At 42.9% G+C, this 16,947-nt stretch overlaps 1 protein-coding gene across 1 annotated transcript in view; it reads left to right on the top strand.

Annotated features, from left to right (window-relative positions):
• Positions 1-16,947, top strand: part of skila (SKI-like proto-oncogene a) — a 31,626-nt gene that overhangs the window by 11,099 nt on the left and 3,580 nt on the right. The window contains exons 2-5 of the mRNA XM_015031979.1: positions 11,359-11,454; positions 12,115-12,203; positions 13,679-13,821; positions 15,723-16,099. Coding sequence (XP_014887465.1) covers positions 11,359-11,454; positions 12,115-12,203; positions 13,679-13,821; positions 15,723-16,099 — 705 coding nt within the window. The remainder of the gene's footprint in view (positions 1-11,358; positions 11,455-12,114; positions 12,204-13,678; positions 13,822-15,722; positions 16,100-16,947) is intronic.

Below are 16,947 nucleotides of genomic sequence, written 5' to 3' on the forward strand. Positions count from 1 at the left end.
CTCATGTTGAAGGGGATCTAGCAGTCAGTCTAACGATGCAGATTTTTTGGCAGGGTTGCCTTTTTTTTTTTCTTCCTTTTTTTATTTGTCAGCTGCTCTGACAGCCATCCCCGCCTCGTTTTCTGTTCAGCAAGGCTGTGCACCTTATGGGAGACGGAACGTCCTTGTCGTTACCGTGACGTTGGAATGCCACGATGACCCGCCAGTCGTCACGGTCTCGCAGGAACCCTTCAGAAGTCGCAGACCGCATCTCTTCCTAAAGGCAGTCAAGGGGTCAGACAAACAAATATAAAATAAAATGCAGCCACCAGCAGATACTTCCTCCTCCCCATCCCACGTCTCCCACCGCCGTCCTACAGCATGAGTCACGGCGCTCCATCCGTGCTGCGGTCTGCTCTCCACTCATCAGCGTCACTGTGGAGCCAGGACGAAGATTTATTACGGCGCAGGTCTCTCACTCAGTCCGTTTGATCTTCGCCCAGGTGCGTTCACTTAGTGCTCTGACTCAGGCCGTAACCAGGTTTTTCCACAGTCGAACGGGTTTCTCCTGCCCTCTGTTGTGCCTTCCAGACCGCTAACGGAGGATCGACTCGACTGAGGGTATTTCAGCTTTAGATTAGATAGAGACTTCCTCTGAAGGAAAAAAAGAGACACTTTCAGAAATATTAATATTTCTTGACCAAACAATAGCTCATGTGTGAGTCTGAAGGAAAGATTGTGGAGCCCCAGAGATGTGGAGGCCGAAGCCAAGCTGTCCATTCAAGTAGCAGCAGTGGAGGCTTCAAACAAGCGGCTGCATGTAATATGAATGAGACCTGAGCTCCCTGCAGAACAGCCACCGTACCCAGAGCCTGCTTGAATTCAACAGCCTCTCTTTCCATGTGGCTCTGATAGATTTGACCCTGCGGGGCATTTTAGCCAGGTGAAAACTTCCCTTTGTAACACTGTGACTGTATATTGGATCTGGATCTCCTGAAGCTCTACAGTTTTCCAGCCTTCCCTCCCTTTTTTTTTACCCTCCTCCAACCTCATCGTTGGCTGTGACAGCTCAGACGTTAATGCAGCTTTCCACGCTTCAGCAGAACGAAACCAAACTGAGGATTGACTGATTGATTGCTAGTAAAGAAGCACTAAAATCTCAGTCTGGGGTAGTTCTATTTACAGATTTATCTAGGACTGTCATGCTAACATATAAACTACCATTTTCATGTAATGCAATGGTAATGGCATATTAATGCAAGTACACCCTCTCAAAGACCAATAAACATTTAACACTAGAACTGGAAGACATTTTAAATATCCAAAATGAATAAGCAAAACATCTAAATCAACACATAAAATAGAAAAGAAACAAGATTGTCCTTCTAGTTCAGACAAATACACCAGACCATCATTCAGTCTTTGGTAAAAAGAGAGATACGAGAAAAACAAACCACCCTGCAAATGGAAATTATCAAGCTTGTTTTAATTTATCATGTGATTAATTGATTTGTTGCAACAGGCAGAGATGCACCAACTAGAATCTTGTTGCCAGCTTCTAGTTTTTGATTTGCCAATATAGATGTTAGCCAGTTCAGTTCTGTAACGAAGGTTTTTATCCACAAACTTGACATCTAAAGCTGTTTTTACCATCTTATATTAACAGTTAGCTTAATTAGTTAAACTAAAACAGTGATGAGATTTCTGAAAAGCTGCAACATTTCCTAATCCATGATGCTTTGTTACAGACAGAGGTTAAAAGCGCTGTCTATAATACTTTATTGTATTGAGCCTCCCCGTAAACAAGTCTTGCTCTCTCTTGCTCTCCCACAGCCTGAACTAACTGCAGTGTATTTTGGCATGTTGTAGTGAATAGCTTCTTACATCTTCCTTTCACTTCATTTTAAATAGATCATTGACACTTTGAATATTCTTTCCTCAGTAACAGCTTCCACCCTGAAGACCGCTGTTAGTGTGACCTGGATACTCGTAGCATTTGGTCACTGATAGGAAAACGATTAGATGTTTGATTTTCCAGCCAGTCAGTCACCAATTGGAGGAGATGAAGCTGAAAATTGTTGGATTTTGATCAACGTCTGATTTCTCTGCACTGACTAAGCATTAATTCGTCCTAATTAGACGTGTGCATAGTGATTTAAAATACGTTTAACAGCCGAGCAACTCTTTATTGCTGTGTAAATTTAGTTTTGCCTTGAAAACAGGTCGGGCTGCGTCTCCATTTTGTGTTTTTCTCTTTCTGTAGTGATAGCAGTGCATTGCTGGCCTGCTGACAGCCTCTCTCAGCTTTCAGTCTGCTTAGCAACGCTCGTCCTCTCCACGGCTCTCTCACTCGCCTCTTGTCTCCAAGCGCTCCGAGTTGTTTCATCCGTTTCAAATAGTAAGCCAAACTCCCTTGTGCAGAAAACCAGGCGACCGATTCAAACACGATTTGTTAAAGCGGTACCCTGCCTTCTGACGAGCAAAAACTGCAATCAATTGTGGAGGATTTCTTCCTTTTTGGCTTGTAAAGAGCTTGCAGTTCTCTCACAGACACAGAAGCTGTGTGAACGGTGTCCCAGTTAGAGCTCAGATGATGAGTACAGTCATCGGCAGACAAGACAAGGGCCCACTGGCCTCATTCTGAGTCGATGTGTCCTCCTGGGAGCATGAAGTGTGTCTGCTCGTGTCTCTATTTGTTTGCTTGCAGTAAACTGCGTCATCCTCCCACATCACTGTTTGATGGAGCCATTGTTTGATAGGATGTCTGTTTACTCGTGTGTGTGTGTGTGTGCACGCATCGACGTCTCTGTCTCCGGGCCCGGCTTGCTAATGCAGGTGAGCCTTGACGGCTTTGGTAATTGATGATCTCTGAACAAGGGGTGCCGAGGAGGGGAACGTGGCGCTCGCACATTTCTGCACATGAGCAGTGCAGTCTGAGACTATCCTCTGTGCTGCACGGTTGATATTTCTTTAATGGCTCAGATACAGTCATGTTCAATAAATTAATAGAATTTGCTCAGATGAGGCATGTTTGAAAATAACAACCTTTAGGCAGGTATTGAACATGCTTTTCTGTGTTTAGTGTATTTTTTATGTAATATTTTAATTTTGAATGTCATATTTTCATTACCTGGAGGAGAAAAATAATCATAATTAACAGAAATAAAGGTTTTCAAATTTTCACCTGTGGAATAAAGCAATATAATCTGTTTTACATAGTAGTTTCTGTCACCCCCTGGTAAAGATATATATATATATATATATATATATATATATATATATATATATATATATATATAAGTATTTCTACACCACCACTTGGTCGATGTTCTCGAAATAAAACTTTAAAAATTCCTCTGAGATTATATAATATCTTTTATTTTAAGGTTCATCAGCAGGTGCTAATAATAGTGGAGGGTGAATAAAAGGGCCTGAGTAGAGAAACTGCACTAATTATTTCTAATAATGCAAGTAAAATATTTCAGTTATCAAAACTAACTCTGGACACCGTTTCACAGCAGTGAATCATTCTTCCTTTCTTTCAGAGGCTATAAGTGTATTATGAGGCAATATGTGCTGTCTGCATAGGACTATTAGTCACAGTTCTACAGACACATGATGAGAAGTGTGACATAATTCAGTTGTACTTTTTGCTTATGAAGCAATGTCTGCAGGGGATGTACATCGCCCACAATATCTTGGCGCACCGTTTCATCACTGTTCAGAACGCAGAGACACAGAACGGGACGATATTGATCATTTTTTATGCGCCATGTTTATGCTGAATTCTCTGTTCTTTAAAGCACTGTCTTAAGCATATGTTTTCAAACTGTTTTAACAAAATCTTGACTTTGTAATTAGTTTTGCCTGAGTATAAAAAGTGTAGCTTCTTTTTTTGGATCTGAATCTCACTTCTCCAAATTCCTCAGTTTAGCCCAGTTTTCCCTGCTGATCTGTAACTAAACTAAACTAAGAACTCACACAATAAACTATTGTCTTTAAACTTACTCTGGGTCATGAGCCCGGATGCCAAAATTAGAAATAAGCAAGAAAATATTATGTTTCTCCTTAAATTGGAAGCAAAGTTCAGTCCCTTGTTTGGGAAGGATGCACAATGTGAGGTCTGTCTGATGTACAACTAAATGTTTGTTCTCAAATGTCTGTAAAGTTTCATAAAACATTTGGCAGGTCATATACTGAAAATGTAGAACCTTATTTTCTGTTAAATAAATGCCTCGAAACCAAGACTTGCCACCAATTTTAATGTTTTTTTTAAAGTGTCACCCAGCAGCATGTACTTTAATTTGCTTGTTTTGAGTTTTTAAAACAATCGAATAAAAATTAGGGACGTATGTTTCTGGAAACATTAAAACTATAAAAAAAGACATTAAAAACAACAAACAAACAAAAACTCTGTTTGAGTTTCTAAATTGAACTTGTGTAAGTCAAGTCACGGCACCAGGCGGATCGGACGAACTATTAGCAGGTAGATTGCCCATTTTCCAGCACAGACGTCCACGATTGTACCCTGCCGCTTTTAGCCATTAAACCCTGATTGTGCAAATTGTAAAATGGCCGACTGGAACTCTGGCCAGGAGGAAGGAGGAGGAAAGGAAAGTAAAAGAGGGGAGGGAGAAAAACCACATGTTTGACCGTCTAGACGGAGGAGACGTGTTGCAAAAAATCCCGTCCTCTCCGTCTGGAGCCAAAGCAAGTTGGGAATGTACCTGTCCTCATCTGCCCTCTTTGTGAATGTGTGTGAGAGGAACGCTTGTTCATGACTAACCCAGCTGATGCTTATCAGTGTGTTTGTCTGTCTCTGATCTTTCACTTTACATGTAGAAATAAAAGGTGGAACAGATGTGTGTGTCTGAGTGGAAGGACACAGAGAAAGACCGTTTATTTGCTGGTTTGTTTTGGCTTTCTGCCTCAGTTTTTTCTTTTTGTGATATTAATTTTTCTTTTACTTCCAGCTTCTGTCACCACCTGTCAGAAAACTCCTTTTGTTTCTGCGCCTCCTATCTGTCTTTGCAAAACTAAATCAAAAGAAAAACACGTTGAGCAATCCGGTCCCTTGCACGTACATCAAACAGAGACCACCATCGACGAATGACCTGCTTTATACATTCTTACAGGAATGAGTCAAGATCTGAAGTCCGCTCGTATAATTCTGCAGTACAAAAAAAATCGGCAAACGGCAACAAAAAAAAAGAAGAAGAAAAAAAAAAGGAAAGTACATTGGTTTAATTGCCCCACTTTACTGCCCGCTTCCCCTGTGGCTTCTTATCGATTTGGCTGCTGAAACAAAGTGTGGCTCCCAGTCTGTGGATAAATGGCTTATTGGATTAAGACCATCGTATAAAGGTCTCCGGTGTCCTCCTCGTGCGATTTGCCAGGTGGGACCCCTCCGGAGCAAACCACGCCCAGAATCTCGGGCTTAAAAGATTGCATCACCCTTCGGCACATCCTCTGTTTGTGTGTTCTGCGAGGTTCAAGCAGGAAGTAGATGTGTGTCTCTCCAGTTTGATCTTTGACACAGCTGATGACTGCAGCAGTACAGGATGTGGTTTAGAAACAGACAGACAGGGTGTGACTGACTGTCTCAGTGCTTGTGTGTTCCTCTCCCCCTCCCAACCCCCTGGCTGGCTGTCTGAAGCAGATAGGAAAGGCACCCAAATAAAGGCTGTTTACTTCCTCTTCTCGGGCTAATGGCTGCCGCTTAAAAGTGGTCAGATGGGGGTTAAAGTGCCACGGTTTGGGTTTGTGGTGGCTTCTAGGAGTTTCAGTTTTAGTACCCCAACCGCTGATGTGTTGGTTTTACTAGAGGTGAAGACGATTCTGTCTAGTTTTGAGGGATTTAAATTGCAAAAACAAAATGGTTATACTGGTTTGGGGATGAAAGGTCAGACCTAACCCTTATTGCACTCTTGATCAGGTTTGCCGCTCGGCTTGTCAAAACTTGTTGTGCTTGTCTGTGTGCTTTTGCATACATGGGCACGGTTTTATTGTTTTACTGTAAGGTCAGTAGCCTGATTGCGGGTGCTAAAGGGAGGTTAATGAGGGCAGAAAATAGTTTCTACTGTGGTTGTTTCCTCCTCTTTGTATAGGCAAGTATTCATGCCACTGAAGTTTTTCATATTTTGCACATTAAAGCAAACTTCAATATGTTTTTATTGGGATTTTATGTGATTAGATCAACACAAAGTAGCATATAATTGTGATTTAGGAGGAAATGAAACAATTTTTAATGCTTATTCATATAAAACACTCCAAAACCTCAAAATAAAATTATATTACATTCGTAGAAGTTATAAAACCACATCGCAAACTTTGGATGGGAGAATCTTAAAATTCATATTCACAGATTCTCTCCTTCCAATCTGACTGCGTTTGAGCTTTTTTGAAAAGAAGACTTGGCAGAAAAATTGATCAGAGCTTGTCTATTTGTAACTAATTCTGAAAAACATGCAGTTTTTTTCCTTCCGCTTCAGATATGTGTTACTTTGTTTTGGTCTGTCACAGAAAATCCCAATAAAATACACTGAAGGTTGTAGCTGTGATAAAATTAGAACAGCTCTTGCATACCTATGCATGGATGGTACTTTAAATGAGTTGGAAAACTTTCTCTCACATTACTGTTGTCTGAAACGAATGTCTGTTTATTCTTCAACTATCGTTTTAAATAATTTAAACGGCACATGCAGCACTTTGCTGATGCATGTTTGTTCATTATGCATGTAAGGAGACAGCACGCGTATTTATAGCCGGGAGTCAACTTTGAGCATGTCTGTTGCGTTTAGACGGCAGACATCTGGAGGCTTCGCCTGACTCCGAGGAGGAGAACCTGACCTCTGACCCGGCTGCGTCTCTGTGTTTCAGCATGTCAGTCTGCGTTCACGGCACCTTCGCCTTTAACCAATGAACACGTTGCTAAGAATAGAACAATGACGGAGTAGAAACTCGTCCCTCTGCAGCGGATTTGAGGCTGGATTTGAGCCTTCACTTTTCTTTCTTAAATCCAAAATTCTTCATCTGGTGCAGAAATCAGCTGAAATAGATTAAAATGTTTGTGCACAAGCAGAACAATCACTCACTCAATCCTGTCCTTGTAGCAGAATTCCATTTCTATCCTTAAAACTGAGCTAGAAATAGTTTAAAAGACACAAAAATCCTCCTTTGGTTTAAGATGCTTTTAGCTGCAAAGTTCAGGTGGAAAAGGAAGAAGAGAAAAGCCCAGATGCTGTTAAAGCTGCTGGTGGACGTTAAATGTCTGCACAGATGTCGCTCCGTGCAGAAAAACGAAGTGCTTTTACTCTGAGCACAGTGATGGAGAGTCATGGATGTGTGTAGTACCCTGGCAACTAATAGCGCTTCCAAAACAGCACTTTTTTTTTTGTGTGTGCTACATTAGTGCATCTGCTGCAGAAATGTCACGTGCCGGAGCCCAACGGTCGGGAGACTGAGCCGAGGCTTTGGAAGTGGGTCACCGTGGGGAGTTCACATGGCTGTTTGTGTCTAGAGCGGAGCGCTCGCCGGCGCTGCATGAGTGTAGCCGCAGCAGCAGGCAGACTGCTGGTGATTAGGGACAACAGGGCAGAGTTCAGCTGAGCGAGTGCGTGGAATGCTAATCCACATTGTCATAAGGCGAGCCACGGCCTGACAAAAGGACTGGAGACATCCGGGGGGTTAGAAGGGCTGTTTGTGAGCACGTCTGCCTCTCTCTGTGTGTGTGTGTGTGGGTCACAGGAGCGTCTCCAATGAGAGAGGTGCTTCATTAGTGGAGATTAAGACCAAGCAGCAGCCTGGTATCCGTGCTACTAAAGTAAGGTGGGGGGTTGAGCGAACGAGACGGGGGAACGGGGGGAGTGGTTGTTGATATGTGTGAACATTTGCACGCGACCAGGTTCATTAAGGAGCAGAGAGCAGCAGTGATAATGAGCCTGGTGTGTTTTCTTGTGTGGGTGGTGGGTGTAAAGCTGTCAGGTGTGCAGGAAACACTGAGAGACAAGCGACCAGTAGTGGAAAGGAATGAGTAAATGTATAGAGCTGTGAATGTACGTTATGGAATCATCAAATTAATTTTAATGTAGATAAAGATAACAGTAGAATAAAAGTTATCCAAGTAAATAATGGATTAATGGCATTTCTTGAGTTCAGTTTTGCTAGCAGAGATCAGGCCTGTTTACTGCCAGATCGGTGGCAGTAAACAGACATGGAACCTGTCCAACAACATGAAGTAGACCAAAGGATCTCAAAAAGCAACAAGCCTTGACCCGGTCGAAAGAAATTCAATAACAGATGAAATCCATCGTCTGCGACAGACTGGCGACCTGTCCAGGATGTACCCCGCCTCTCGCCCGGAACGTTAGCTGGAGATAGGCACCAGCACCCCTCCCGACCCCACTGAGGGACAAGGGTGTTCAGAAAATGGATGGATGGATGGATGGATGAAATCCATCGTTGTGGAAATGGTGATAAAGTCATTTTAAACGCTTTTTTGATGACTTGCAGTAATTAATGCAACCGTTAATTCAGGCCAGTGACATGAAATTCTGTCGGAGAAAGAGCAGCATCAGATTTTAGCAGTTGTAGGATTTCTTTTTTGTCTTTGGCAAAAGACCACAAGTCGTTTCTCCCACTAGTATTTGTCCTGTGCGTTTGTTTTGGTTGTATTTACCCACAATGCCCTGCGCAGTAGTTTGTTTCCTGCTTTTGGAGTGGTCTTCGATCTGCTTGGCATTCACATATGCATTCGAATCACTCCAGAGTTCACTTAATCTGAACCGAAATATAGGTTTTTAGGTGGAACAATGTTCACTTTTTTGATGCACATCAGCGCTAGATTTCACATTCATACCTTCCTAAATAAACTAGACTTTCGAGGCAAACAAACTAGAGTTTGATTAAAAAAAATAAAGTGGACTAAACAGAATTTAGTTTAGGATGTGAATGTACCGTAAACAGGCCTTTAACACTTTGAAACCCCTGCAAATTCTGCAAAGAGGGGTGGGTCAGAATTTCTCATTAGTGATGTGGAAGATTGTCAGTTGTTGTCACAAAGGGTGGAGAAAAATCTTTAACATTTTCTTTCTGGCAATGTTTGCCCCAAGCATGAAACCTAATCCCAGTCAGCCCTGTCCTTCTAATTGGTCTGCACAGATATAGAGCAAAGTAGATAAGTGGTCTCAGTAATGGAGCTTCTTCTGTTGTGGGGGTCAAGCAGATGAAAGACCCCTAAGAGACCTGAAGTTAATGTCCGTTCAGTCCAGTGCTCTCCATCTGTCTTCCCCTTCACACACACACACAACCTTCACAGTGAAGGAAGCTGACGAGGAGAAGGCGCCACCACTGCAGTGTTTTTTTTCTTGTTTTTTTTTCTCCCAACTCACTCTCATTACTCAACCCTTCCCTCCATCTTTTCACTGTCCCATCATCCCGCCCTCCCTCTGCCCCCTCCTTCACTCGCCCCCTCCTTTCAGCGCTGCAGTGCTTCCTTCTGAGCAGAAATAAAAATTAAGAAGGAAAAAAACCACCAACAAAATGCGCTCTGGAGCGGACGAGCCTCCTGCTTTCCACACTACACCTGGCTACACATCCAGCTCCATCCTCCATTTGCATGCTCATTCAGTCATGGCCTTGTAAATAAGGGACAGTCCCCTGCTCAGCTGGCAGGAGGGACCACACAGATTAGCACTAGGTAGAGCGTCTTCAGTTTACAAGGAAATAAAACAAGAGAAGCGGCTTCCCTTTCACGAGGCAGGGTTTGTGTTTGATAGATGTTGAGCAAGGTTTGAGGTCCTGGGGTTGTGCATCAGGCAGTAAAAGATGGTGTTTTCCAAATTGGATAAAAGTGATAAGAGAGAATTATTATGATGTCTAGCGGAATGCTGGCGGATGCTGGACTGCAGCTCGTATAACTGGGACTTAGGTGTCACATTCATTTGCACACATTCTTCTTTGCTTCTGTAATGCATCAGTGTGGAGGAAAATCCTTTACTCCAGCTGTTGAAAAGCTGTCTGCTCACCATAGATGGCTTTAAAAGGCGAAGGAGTCAATTATTGATGCTTTCTACAACCCTGTTTCATTTATTTCCTCCTCCTCTGGTCTTCATCTCCCCTCTGCGCCTGTCCCTACCTCACCAGAGCTTCTCTTTCCTCTGGTGCTATCTGCGCTACCTGCCAATTTGCTTCAAAGTGCATGAGCGCTGTGAGGCCACAGATAAGCATCAACTGTGTCAGTTCGTGGGCTCTCGCTGAGCACAGCCCCGTGTTTGCTCAGAACACATACACACACACGGAACCAGAAAAGCAGAGACGGGAGCAGCGGTATTTAACGAACACATCTGCAGACGCTCTAATGTACATCTGTGCTTTGAAGCGAGAGCTTGACTCCAGCTGCGTTGCATGTCTGCACAGAAGCACCTGACAACAAGACATGTTGACTGTCGGCAAGGCGTTTCCTTGTGGTTTATTTATAGGGCTTCTCTTACTTTCCACAGTGTTGTATCACAGCGAGGCACAGACCAGTTAGAAACTCTCACAGTATGAAGGTTTTTGTGAAAACACTGGTTTTGTTGTAGTTACCATGAAACTATAATGCTCAACACTGTCTAGCTGGTTATATTTAAGAGAGAAAAACAACTACCTGTTTTCCTGCTGATGTAGTATATAATTTATTTATAGTTATTCTGATTCATTTTGGCCAACCAATCAAATGTTTTGACCAACATTCACCCAGAAACACTCTAGTCACTCTGATGCCATCTCTGGCATCTCCTGAAGGGTTTTAAGTTGTAGAACAACCTCACTGACAATTTTAGCAGAATTGAAACTGCTACTTTATAAAAAAAAACTAGTGTATTTTTGCACTGGTGACTGGCCCGTTGCTAATCTGGACCGACTTATCTTCTGTGAGGTGTAAAACTCTATTTCTGAGCTGACCTGTGAAGACTTCATCAATGTGACTAAATATAAATGAGTGAATGAGTTTCTCTAGATCTTGCTGGGACATTAGACCTTTAATCCTGGAAATGTTCTTCAGGTGATGGAAGACCGACTTTGTAATTGTCTTTATGTGTCTCTGAAGGTTCAGATCTGAGTCGATCACTACACCCTGAATTTTTGCCTGATCTCTAGTTTCCACTTGTAATAAGTGATTGATTTGGTCAATGATTGAATGGGTTCATGTAATGTAAAGATGTGCATCATCTGCATTTTAAAGTGTTGACATCATGCTGCACTTTTAATGCCAATCACTTCCATGGGTTCGTTGGACCGACTCTTTGTTTTCTGTGTGTTCTCCATCCTCCTGTCTCTCTGGCTTTGGTAACTCTGGATGGTATAACTCACCCGCCGTCTCTCTCTCTCCATGTGTTTTAGAAGTCGGGAGAGGAAGAGGAGAGCCAGCTGAGGAAGTCCTCGGTGGAAATTTGCTCCGCTTCAGACAAGTTAGCCGACACAGAGCCTACGAGAAAGGTCAGTAGCCACCCCTAAGGGTCATGACCCTCACCTCTATCCTTTCTCACACCTTGTGTTCGCTAATTCGTAGCGGACACAAGGTGCTCCGTTCTGTTGGACCAGACTCTTAAGCCACTCTCCCCCCACACTCACCGAGTTAAAATGAAGGCCGTTCAGTGGGACTATATTCTCCTCTGATGCGCATCGTCTCAGCTGATGCCTAATCCCTAACTCACATCTCACATGCAATAATAATAATAATAATAATAATGCATTTTATTTGTAGGCGCCTTTCTGGACACCCAAGGTCACCTTGACATAAAAGCAAGCAGATTATAAAATACATACCGGTAATAAAAACAAAACAAAAAAACAAGATTTATAAGAGAGTACAAAGATAATTAAAGGCTGTATGCTAGCTCAAACAAGTGGGTTTTGATGTAGGTTTTGATGTAGGCATGCATATTACACTATGGCTCCTATGAGACAGATGTGCAGCATATTCCCGTCTCACTTTGCTGTTTCACTGTTCATCTGGTCTGCACTAGTTTCCCTCACAGATCAGTAAATTGGTATAGAACATCTCTAACCATAACAGTATGTTAAAAAGACAGTGTTTTGGTGGTTTTGTGTCCTATTTATGCTGTTCTTATCTTTTTTATTCTTTCTTTCCCACAGGGGAAACCATCCCCACCGGCTCTGATGTTCAACCGTCTTTTTACGGACATCAAGGAGGAGCCAGGACACCCCACCCTGGTCCATCCCAGGTACTGCACCTCACCTGCCGTGATGCAATCTGAAATCTAGAAATTTCCCATTTCTGCACCGTTATGTCTAGTATTGTTTAGTTCAGATACAATGGTATGTTTGTAGTAGACCTCTGCCATTTTACTCCCAGTTGCCGTAATATGGCCGTCCATCCGTCGTTCTCTATTTCTTCTTCACTGCTTCTCCTTCCCCAGACAGTTGCTCCAGTCTGTTTAGTTCTAGCTCCATTTTAGGTAGCACGGTAATCTCTCCCAGATTAAAGCCTGGAATTAAAGGGTTTACGGAGCCACTGCAGCGTCTGACTGCTTCCCGCGGAGACTCTCGCAGACATCAGGCTAGACGAATTAGAGGATGGGAGGGAGAGATTAGAGCCACGATCACCTGGTGGCATCATGAGATTTCACATTTACATGCGCAGACCAGATTAGAGCACCAGTTTAGAGCCAGACGAGGTTCAATTTCGGTTGTCGCAGGGATCCACTAGAGGGGCACGCGTCTAATGCAAGCCTGCCTTGCATTATTCAATCAGGTCTCAGTTGTTTTAAGTGACGGAGCTTCATATCCCCGCACAGGCAGACAGGCAGCGCTTCGTTCCCATCCAGAGGGAGAGCAGGAATGTCTTGGTTGGTGGAGTTTTGAACAGAGCCCCGCTGAGCTGTCAGGCTTAACCTAGTTCACTGCTCCAGCCTCGGCGCTGGTGGGGGGAGGGGCCACACAGATGAGTGTTGACTCAGTGGCTTCGGAGCATCTCCAGGCAGTATCTGTCTCCCCGTTGTGCGCCACTACCTGGAAGTTTGTGATAAGCCGAAGGTCTGTTTGGGCTGAGATCCTGGCAACACACGATAAGGAATATCCATATTCCACGCGGCGTTTTGTTTAGCCCATGTTCTGAGATTTATCGCGCTGCTTTGAGCTAAAAGAGATAGCAAACAGAGATTGTTCTTTGTTTCAGACGTGTTTGTTGTAAAGGGCAACACAGCATTCTGGAGCCCATAACTCTTTGCTGTTTATAGTTTTTGGCGAAATTGCTGAAAGGAAACTAAACCACCTTTATGAGGCCTAAAGATAATATAGAACAACATGATTGTAAACTTTTTTTTTTTTTTTTTTTAACAAATAAAAATGTTAAAAGTGGGGCATGTTTGCATTCATCCCATTTTTACTTTCATACCCCTAAAAATAAAGCATTTTGTCTTTTGAAGTCACCTCAGTAGTAAATAGCATCCATTATCAGTGTTAGCTTTAATATGATATAATTCTAAGCTTTTTAAGGTCTAGTTTTTAAGGACATAGTTGCATTTTTTAAATAAAACTTTTAAATTCACCAAAAGGGATTGGAAAACCTGGTAGTGGCACCATCATGCTGTGGGACTACTCCAAATCTACTGCTTTGTGTTTCTGTCACATGTAATCCTGATAAAATACTGTAAAACCAAAGTATTGTATCTTTTAACTCTTCACCTCTGTTTTCCAGTTATTACCTGTACACATACGATAAGATGGTGGCTCCCAACGTTTCTCTGAGGAGGGAGGCGGAGATGAGCCCCGAGGTGTTTGGCGCGCTGCTCAAGCATCACTACAGCCGCAGGATGCTGGGCCACGAAGAGCCACCAATGGGTCAGTAGTAAACGCAGCGAACTGTGAACTTAACTGGACAAAAATCCACTTTTTGTTTAAAAATATTTTACTGGGGACAAGAAGAGGAACATCTACACACTTTATGCCGCTTTCTTCTGCAGAAACATGCTGAAATAAAGCCAAGGTTTACAAAAACAAAAAAAATTAAATTAAGGCAGTCTAAAATCTGAAAAATGCAGACTAATCGGAGTAAAATATTAAGGCCCAAAATAGTTGTAGTTTTAATTGTCTTAAACAATAATTTTATTGTTAATTTATTGCTAATTTTAGTTATTGTGGGTAAAACGTTCATTTATTGCACTTAGGGGAAATTAAAGGTTGATTCTGTTGCTGCAATGAAAGATTAAAGTTTATTTTAAGGCTTTTTACACGTCTCTATCACAGGTGTTAATATGGAGGGTGTTTCAGTTAAAAACGCCCAAAATTTTCTTTTTAGATGAAAAAAACATAAATAAATAACTTACAGATATGGAACTCAAATAAATGTTGGATGAATGTACCATATGTTCAAATCCGTAAGCAGTTGACTCAAATGATAATTATGAAGCTAATAAGCTGATGAAAACTCTTAATACAGAGTACATTTATTTTAATAGCAGTTAGCAAATACAAGAGTGAAACACAGAAGGTTCATTAATATTAATTTGATCCAATTTAATGATAAGTAATTTCCAAACGCAGTTTTTTTTTTTACCCCATTAAATAAATCCTTCATATTTAATTAGAACTCCTTTGCACGCCTATTGGACACAGTCTGATGTGTGTCTGCTATAAATACGTGACATCAATACAGCGAAGCAGCAGCTGTTTGCATGCAGCATAAGCATAAATGACAGGCGTATCAAGTTCACGCAGCTCACTCCGAGCTGACACATGCTCAGCAGCAACTTCCAGCACTGAAAACTCTGCAGCCCGCTCCCATGCACGGAGCCACTCGTTGACCTTCGGATAACAACACTGCGGGCTGCCGCACGTCTGACGCGCTGGTGACCTACTCTTTCACGCCGTGCATTCATATATACATAAAAAAAAAAAGAAAAGGACGAATCAGAGGAACGGTTTCAGTCTGTCGTTATTAACGCGCTGTCTGACTGCCAGGCTGCGTGTTTCTCTCTTTCACTTTCCGCTCTCCAACCAATCTGTCCTCCTTCCCTCCATCCTCCATCTCTCTCTGTTTTCCTGGCAGCCGGCAACACAACCTCTCTGAGCCGACTCTCCGTCTGTTCCCATACTTCTCTTCTTCCGTCCATCCATCCATCATTGTCTCTTCCCTCTCTGGCTCCCTTCATCTCTCAGTCTGCTGTCAAATCCTCCGCCCACTCCTCTCAGAGTGAGCTTTTCATCCTTCCTCCCTGCCTTTTTCCAGACCAATCTGGATTTTTCTCCTTTAAGACGTTGTAGAAAGTAGGCCGTGAACTGCCGTAGTGCAGTGTTCCCCTTCCTCTTTACCAAACTGCTGGTTTGAATAGAGGATCTAATATTAGCTCTGTGGCTTTGAATCAATTTGAATAATGATTTGTGCCAGAGATTAGCATCCAGCCGAACGTTTCCCGTGATGCACACACCTTAAAGACCGCAGTCAGGGGAACAAGCCGCAGTTTAAAAAAACAAGGAGATGCAGCGGAGCAGCTCACCTACACAACTCACCTTTATTCCTGTATCTGTGTCTGAGGGCAAACACAAACAGAAATTGTGGGCGAGTGTTTGGTTCCTCGGAAGAAGTGCGATGTTTTATGAGGTTGTGTGAGGGTGTTACTAAGCATGTGCACACCAACACGACTCACACTTCTTCTTGTCTTTCAACCACTTCCTCTGCTTTTCTTTTCATCTCATCTTCTCTCTTCCCGTCCTCACTCTCTTCTCTTTCTTGCCTTCCTCAGATCTCCACGCGTCGCCTCCTGTCACGGCCGGTGCCGAGGAGGCCAAATCCCAGAGCGTGGCGGCTGCTGTCTTGGCCACTGAGCGGGAAAGCCAAACCCAGGCAGTTTCCATGGAGACGAGCAGCCCGTGCTGCAAGAAAGCCACCCACATCCCCTCCCACACTCCTCCTCCAGCATCTCTTCCTCGGTCTGCGTCGATGCTGTCGTCGGAAACGGAAGCGGCGTCTAAGGACATGAGCGCCGCCGTCGCCACGGCGTCGGCGGTCGGGGGTGTGGAGGACGACAAGGACAGGATCGTCGTGGAGATCATGCAGATGTACAACAGGCAGCAGGAGAAGCTCAACTCCACCCTGCAGAAGCAGCTGCAGCTGGAAATGGTGAGTTGGTGGATGGAAACAGAAACGAGCTGCAGATAAACCCGACTGGAACCGTTGTTGCCATCATTAAAGGCGTCGTTGACGTGGAGATGACACCAACTCAACCTCCACCCTGCCTTATCTCCATCCAAACACTTGCATTAGGAAATTTTTTTTTTTTTTTTGCCCCCTAATTTCCCATTTTTTTTTTTTTTTTTTTTTTTACAAAATTTCACATACACTGCAAAATTATTGATATTTCCTGAACTTTTTAAAGTCACAGAAACAAACTTCAATGTGTTTTACATGTCCAGCTACATAAAACTCATTCAGAGCAACAAATGATACTTAACCTATTGTGAAGAGACAAATTTATTTCATTTCATTGCTGAAAGTCCAAAGAGCCATTTGCGGCTCCAGACCCGCAGGTTGCAGACCTTTGGGGATAGTTCAACACAAAGTACATTGTTCAAAGTTCGAAGCCTCATTGTGTAAAAATCTTAAAAGTGTGGTGTGCATTTGCACTCACCATGTATTCAAGGTCATCAACCAGAACTACTTTTCTTGCTGTGTTTAGCTCAATCTCTGGCCATCTTCCCAACAAGCAGTTTCTATGTCCCTCTTGAAGAAAAACATCCCCACAGCATAATGCTGCCACTTCCATGTTTCACAGTAGATGATATATCATAACACATTGTTAATTTTTCTCCACAAATAGTTTTATTTTGCTCTCATCTGACCAAATATCTTCTTGCACATGTTTGCTAAACAACTTTAAACAAGAATTATGATGCAAGTCTAATAATTCTTATGCTAATAGACTCTCCCACATGAACTGAGGATCTATGCAGCTCCTGCAGAGTAATCTT

The sequence above is a fragment of the Poecilia latipinna genome, unplaced genomic scaffold (genome assembly GCF_001443285.1).
Source record: "Poecilia latipinna isolate Pla-1442-1.1 unplaced genomic scaffold, P_latipinna-1.0 Scaffold227, whole genome shotgun sequence".
Classification (NCBI taxonomy): domain Eukaryota; kingdom Metazoa; phylum Chordata; class Actinopteri; order Cyprinodontiformes; family Poeciliidae; genus Poecilia; species Poecilia latipinna.